At 29.5% G+C, this 7,674-nt stretch overlaps 1 protein-coding gene across 1 annotated transcript in view; it reads right to left on the reverse strand.

Moving 5' to 3' along the window:
• LOC111711113 (uncharacterized) overlaps positions 1-7,674 on the reverse strand; it is a gene marked incomplete in the record, with an annotated part of 11,857 nt that overhangs the window by 3,684 nt on the left and 499 nt on the right. The window contains 10 exon segments of the mRNA XM_023485366.1: positions 251-292; positions 454-496; positions 558-602; positions 1,020-1,107; positions 1,297-1,300; positions 1,379-1,488; positions 2,755-2,839; positions 3,303-3,367; positions 3,468-3,564; positions 5,213-5,554. Coding sequence (XP_023341134.1) covers positions 251-292; positions 454-496; positions 558-602; positions 1,020-1,107; positions 1,297-1,300; positions 1,379-1,488; positions 2,755-2,839; positions 3,303-3,367; positions 3,468-3,564; positions 5,213-5,460 — 827 coding nt within the window.

Raw genomic sequence — 7,674 nt, forward strand, 5'->3', positions numbered from 1 at the left:
GTATCTCTATGAGAATATAAGTCACCTGATTTCCGAATATAAATTAAACCTAGCTATAATGATCGAACTAGAATAGTATCTCTATGAGAATATAAGTCACCTGATTTCCGAATATAAATTAAACCTAGCTATAATGATCGAACTAGAATAGTATCTCTATGAGAATATAAGTCACCTGATTTCCGAATATAAATTAAACCTAGCTATAATGATCGAACTAGAATAGTATCTCTATGAGAATATAAGTCACCTGATTTCGGAATAAAGAAAAGTGTTTTCAGACCGAACTTGACTGAAAAAAAATATGGTTTTAAATGCTGTGAAAATGTTGGATTATTTTCTAAAGAGAAACAGTTAAAAGAAAATTCTTTCCTGATTTAAAGATAAAAAAAATGTTATCACTTTTGTGATGTAAAAAAATATCGGGAAATTTTTAGGTGAATTTTTCTATACCTAAGTTTTTCATTCATTTCCTGCTGACCTGCATTCAACTTTTCTAAAAATAGAAAATATGGATTAAAGTTTTAATTTTATAATTAAAAAATAAAAATGTCTCCCTTGTAGATATCTGTTGATTTTGCTCAAGCTCTTGCACTGAGATTCTGAATTCAAGGTCTTGGTAAAACTTTTAAACAAAGGTAAATTTGTTTTCAAATAAAGGGATTGTCCGACGTTCCTTCATTTAAAGAGTTGCATGCCAAGATTCGCAATCATACCCTTTAAATCTTTGTCTCAGCAAAAGAGATGCATTTGATACTTTTGAAACGACGTAATCTTCCTTATTGTAAACTTGTATACATGTTTCAAGGGTACCGTTATGAATCAGACATGTAACGTTATCATATCCTAGCAACCTATCCTGGTAAGGCGAGTCAGAACTACATTATGATTGCTTATTTGTATAGATATGTTATGCCTTGAAGCTGATTTGAAATATGAAATAATTTTACTAGTCGCTCGAAACTATGACATCGACAATCCTTTTAAAGAACACATTCTGATAGCCTTGCCAAGATTTCCTAATAGCAAATTTTCTTCTTTGATGTGCTCCATGCTCATCAGCTGATCCGTCAGCTGATTCCTTTCTTCATTAAAGATGGCCACTCTCTGGTCATAAAATATTTAATCTGTAAATATTTCAAGAACAGTCTTGAACCAGGTCCAACTTATTTTTGATATTTTTATAAAGCATATAGCAAATTTTCAAATAGTTTTAAATAATAATAAAAAAGCTCAGCTTTTAAGTGTAGAAAAGTCCAAATTCCTACTTCAAGATGACTTGCTGCTAAAACCTACCTCTCTGAAAATAATGATAAGTTTGAAACAATCATTCATATTTTGCAATTATTTTGGATAAAATGTTTGAAATTTAGAAAACCTGAAATGTTGATCCCTCTCCTTACACTTTGCTCTGAGAAGATCACATGCTGCTCTTAAACCCTCCTTCTCCTTCTCCTTCCACCCTAGCTCACACTCCAACTCCTTCATCTATTCAAGTCAAGAGTTTAACTCATTCAAAGAAATCAACTCATTCAAAGAGTTTAACTCATTCAAAGAGATCAACTAAATCAAAGAGATTAACTCATTCAAAGAGATTAGTTCATTCAAAAAGAATAACTCATTCAAAGAGATTAACTCATCCAAAAAGATTAACTCATTCAAAAAGAATAACGCATTCAAAAAACATTAACTCATTCTAAAAGATTAACTCGTTTAAAGAGATTATCTCATTTAAAGAGAATTAACTCATTTTAATAAAATTCGTAGTTTTCACCAAGGACAGATAGGTTGAGCTGTTTAGAATGAGATTAGATGGGTGAACTTCTCTTATTATGCCTTTATTTAATACTTAAAACTTTGAATTCTGTTGGATCACATTTTTTGAAATATTAAAGGATTACGACATTGATTTTCTAATCTGTATATGTTTGCAACCCTAAGTTGGCTTGACAAAGACTCTATTCCTTTAATTAAAATAGTTAAATATTGGTGTACACTGGGCTTGGAAAAGTTACTTCATACTAGTCAAATATATGGTCAACAGGGACTTTGAACTTGATCTAAAAAAAGTATATGGTGTTAATCTATGATGGTACGAAACAGATTATAGGACCTAAAAAGAAAATAAAAGTTTTCAAATCTCATCTGAATCCAATACGTAATCTTGGGAATTTTTCTCTACACAAAATTTGATAAATACATATTTTCAATATCTTTAACTGTAAAGAATATCAATAATTTCTTTTAAGCTTCCTTTACCCAAACTGCAGAACAGAACACTTAAGAAACTGATAGATTTGCGTTATTGAGTAAGATACAATTGTGAAATTCCATTCGTGTATTTCTTCAGCTAAAAATCGTTGTATCTCACTTAAATCTGAGAGTTTAACAGTCACTTAAGTGTTTTCTTCGCCAGTTAAAGTAAATGAAGCTTAGAATAGGTTTCTTTTTGATATCATTTGCAACAAAATACAAAATATACAAATAATCTATGAATTTGTTGTGAATAAAGAAAAATGCTCACAATTCGGGCGAGATTTGAAAAATTTGATTTTCTTTTAATAGGCCTTTCATTAACTATTTTCAACTCAACGTCAATCCGTTACAATACGATCAAAAAACCACACCATATACTTATTTTTTAGATCAAGTCTAAAAACCCTGAAGACCCTAATTTGACTAGTTTAACGGTTGAAAGATTTTAAAAATACGATTAGTTATAATGCTTTAGATAAACGGAAATTAATTTCTTACCTTCGCGTTAAGTTTATGATTTCTTCTCATGGATTCTTGAACCTCTCTTCTAGTCCTACCTGACCCATCTCTACCCCCTATACCCCTGGACACATTTCTTTAATTTATTTTATATATTATTTTTATTCGGTAAGTTATCATGGTTACATACATTACAATAAAAACTAGATTTGGATCTAAATAAATCTAATATAGTCTATATATATATTATAACTTTTTGCCATAAATTAAATAACCTTATCCTGACATATTTTAAAATGAAGTCTGCCTTTTATAATCAATTTGTGCTTTTAAAATTATACTGTAAAGTTTTATGTAAAAGATTAAAATTTTGTGTGTGACTTTTCTACAGTGCATGGAAATGGCAGGACTGGGATTATTATGTGATAATTTTCAAGTATCATACTTGTAAAATTAGGTTGACAAACAGTTGCCGCAATTTATTTTAAAGATCGAAGACGATCTTCAGGTCTTTCCACAACTGTCAGCAATTCTGCTATGTTGTGAAATCACTGCATATTTGTAAAATATTTTTATATTAAAATTACTTTGATATATCTTGAAGAACTCGTGGAAGTCGGAGTTCCAGATCTCTGATGTACCGATCCTTCTCCTCAACCAATCAAAATATTTATTTAAAAAATTTAAAATTTAAATTTAAAAAAGCGTCTTCGAACATATCTATGTTTAAATAAAAGCATATGAAAAATTACCTGAAGCTGTGTGTTTAAAGTATTAATTTTGATATTTGCCGCGGAGTTTAAGGTTTCCAATCTACAAACTTTCTTTTCTAGGTCTGACACAGCACTTCTAATCAAATCATAAATTAATACCAATAACACAAAACAATAACAATAACAAAAATATAATAATATAAATAGCAATAACATGCAATAACAAACTAGCTATTACAATGTCAATAACACAAAACTAACCATAACACTAACAACAACAAACAAACAATAGAATAGTAAAATAATAGTAATTACAATGGCAATAAAGTTAGCAATAACATAAGCAATAAAAACAGCAATAGGAACGACAACAACAAAAATTACAACCATAACACTTATAATAAAAATACCAATAGCAATAAGAATAGTAAAAACAAAAGTAATGACATAACACTAATCATAATACTAACAACAACAATAACAATTACAAAATAGCTTTTACAATGACAATAACACAATTACAACCATAACACTAACAACAACAATAACAATAACAAAGTAGCATTTAAAATTACAATAATACAATTACAACCATAACACCAACAACAACAACAATAGCAAAATAGCTTTTACAATGACAATAACACAATTATAACCATACCACTAATAATGACAAAATAACAATAGAATAGTGAAACAATAGTAATGACAATTGCAATAAAGATAGCAAAAACAATGACAATTAATAAAATTATAACCATAACACTAACAACAATAATAACAACAATAACAATAGGTATTACAATGAAAATAACAAAAATAACAACCATAACAGTAATAATAAAAATACCAATAGCAATAAGAATTGTAAAAACAACAGTAATGACAAAAGCAATAAAAATAGCACTTCTAATCAAATCAAAAATTAATACCAATAACAAAAGCAATAAAACAACAAAAACAAAAACAAACAAATAACAATAACAATAACAATAACAATAACAATAACAATAACAATAACAATAACAATAATATTAATAACAATAACAATAACAATAACAATAACAGTAACAGTAACAGTAACAGTAACAATAACAATAACAATAACAATAACAAAAACAAAAAAATAGCAAAAAATAACAATAATGATGACAATCACAATAGCAATAACTATGTCAATTTCACAAATTATAACCATAACACTAACAACAACAATAACCACAATTACGATAGCAATAACAATGACAAAAACACAATTATAACCATAACACTAACGACGAAATAACAACAACAGTAGTAATGACAATGGCAATACAGATAGTAATAACAATGACAATAATAAAAATAACAACCAAAAAAGTAATAACAAAAATACCAATAGGAATAAGAATGTTAAAAACAATAATAATGACAAATGAAATAAAAATAGAACTTAAATATCAATAGCAATAACAATGACAATAAAGAAAACTATGATCAAATGTTAACAATAATAGTAGACATGAAAATAACTATAACAAAACAAAAAATAGCAATAACATTCATTTCAATAAAATTGAATTTAAAAAACAACCCGACGAAAAACCACGGAAAGTATGACTGCTTAACATGTTAATTTATGAGAGCAAGAAAACCAGTTTGACAATTACATTTTTTTACTNCCCTCTGTTTTGCAAAGTGCAATGTCAATTGTAGAAATTACTATGTACAATGCACAGTTTAAAATGAACATCAGTATACATCTGATAAAAACAATGTGAATTCAAAATTTCTTTTTCTTATACCTTAATACTTTTTCATCCTTTATTTTCAACGCTTCTGCGTGTCTATCGCCGAAAAAAACTTTTCTTTTTGGTGGTGGAGAGGTTTTGATCACACTTATACCGGACAAATCGGCCACCGACAACTTCTCCTCAAGATCAGGATTCTTCTTTTTCTCTTTCGTTTCATCTTTTTTCTTGTTTATTGTAGAGGTAAAGAATTTGGCCTTGGTGACGGGAGTTCGCGCCATTTTTGCTGGCAGAGTCGCCATTTTCGTCGATCGAGAAGCGGTGTTGATCGACCGAGTTGAAACTTTGATCGTGTTGAACGGTTTTCCGGGATTTTTGTTCCTCACTGTAACCTTACTGAAGTTTTGTTCCACCATTATTAATTTCTTTTCTCAAACTTTATAAAGTACGAAGTCAAAATTATAGCGATTATGTTTCGAAAAATAAAAAACCAATGACTGTCCGTTATTCTGGACCAGCACAATTGTATTCTTTTTCCGAACTTAACTTTGTTCAGTGTACAATGCACATGTGTGCAGTGTATAGTGTGCAGAGCCCAAAACTTAAAACAGGGTATCGTTCTTAAAACCAGTTTTAAAACCCGGGTTTCACGAATGGGGTTAGGTAGTTTTGTGAATATTAATATTTTTGCAATGAAATATTATTTTTATAGTTTGTTTATATTCTCCATTTTTTTCCCAATCTCTTAAATCAAAATCTACGCAAATAAGACCCCAAAAAAGGAAACTCGGGAGTTTCGTTCAACTATACTAATTTAAATTTCGGGCTCAGTGTAGTGTATAGTGTACACTGTACAAATAATTTCTGATCAGAAACTTAAGGCACACAATAATGGATCAAAACCAGGTTTTTTAACATAAAAACTTTGGAAGTCTAGGTCTATTTTGCATTTTGGTAAATGTTAATAAATTTAAGGTCACATTTAGACTTTTATTAGAAATTTTTAAAAAATTTTTACCTGAAAATCTTCAGATTCTGCCTCAGACAACAATACATTCATGATTTTTGTACTTTTGAGTACACGAGTTACAGGGGTTCAGCATATTAAATTTGACAAGATTTTTGGGTAATTTCCCATCTCTTCAAATGTACAAACTCGTAAAAATATTGCAGACGTATAATCAAACTATGGCTTTCCGCCAAACTTTTACGGAAACCCATTCATTATAAACGATGCTTCGGAAAGCAAGGAAAAAAATAACTTACAGAGACTTCAAGTTGCTTCAAGTAACCATCCATTGTGAGTTGCATGTATGTCGTACTATAACAACGGCACCCTGAAATTTTTGTCTATATAATTTTAGAAAGGAATTATGTACAGGGTGTCCCGGGAAACATGACAGTAGGTGAATAGTTTTAAATGTCCTCTTGAATAAATTTATGATAAAACTGATTTCAAAGTAAAATATATATGAGTAAAAGATTTTTTTAACGCAACAAACTGCAAAATTTCTTTAATATCTAATAAAGTAAAATATAGTTAAGTAAAAGATCTTTTAGCAAAATAAACTGCGAAAAGTCTTTAATACATGATACTTGATATGGAAGAAGACATTCAAAACTTTTCATTAACTGTCATGTTTCGTGGGACACCCTGTTCGTACGTATGACAACGGCACCCTGAAATTTTTGTCTAATTGTAGATAGGAATTATGTACAGGGTGTCCCGGGAAACATGACAGTAAGTGAATAGTTTTAAATGTCTTCTTAAATAAATTTAAATTAAAACTGATTTCAAAGTAAAATATATATGAGTAAAAAGATTTTTTAACGAAATAAACTGCAAAAATTCTTTAATTTCCAATAAAGTACATGGAAGAAGACATTCAAAGCTATTCACCAGCTGTTATGTTTCGTGGAACACCCTGTATCTATGTTTTTATTTTTAAAATGAAGAACAGATCCGGTCTTCTCCTTCTGTCTAGTTTGCAGTTTAAAGAATACCGTTTTCAATCGGACATTCCCCTTTTTAAATTCAGATTCAATTAAAATAACACCGATAGCCTCTGAGTCTGAAAGTCTAAATATTTGCCTTAAACGCAAGAGTATCTTTTTTTTTGCGAACACTGTATTTAATACAGGGTGAGACTGCAGAGACGACTGTACATAATTTATATTGTTTGTTAACTAATATTCATGAATCCCTGCAACGGTAAACTTTTTTCTTCATCAAATCATTTAATATGCCATTAAACGATTATATTCAAAGCAGAAGACTTAATTTAACCTTTAAATCGTTGTTTCCGGTCTCATCCTTTATGAGTAACCCTGTATGTTCAGAGATAACCCAATTTCTTTGTTCATTTATTCGTTTCATTTTCATTATTTTCTGCACTTTTAAAAGTTACAGAAATTTCTCTTTGTTGCACTTTTAAAAATTGAGTCGGAATATTTTGATTTGTAAAAGCCTAGTGACAAGATAGAAAGCAAGGAAGCCGGGAAGGAAGGGGGGGGGG

The sequence above is a fragment of the Eurytemora carolleeae genome, unplaced genomic scaffold (genome assembly GCF_000591075.1).
Source record: "Eurytemora carolleeae unplaced genomic scaffold, Eaff_2.0 scaffold1098, whole genome shotgun sequence".
Lineage (NCBI taxonomy): Eukaryota > Metazoa > Arthropoda > Copepoda > Calanoida > Temoridae > Eurytemora > Eurytemora carolleeae.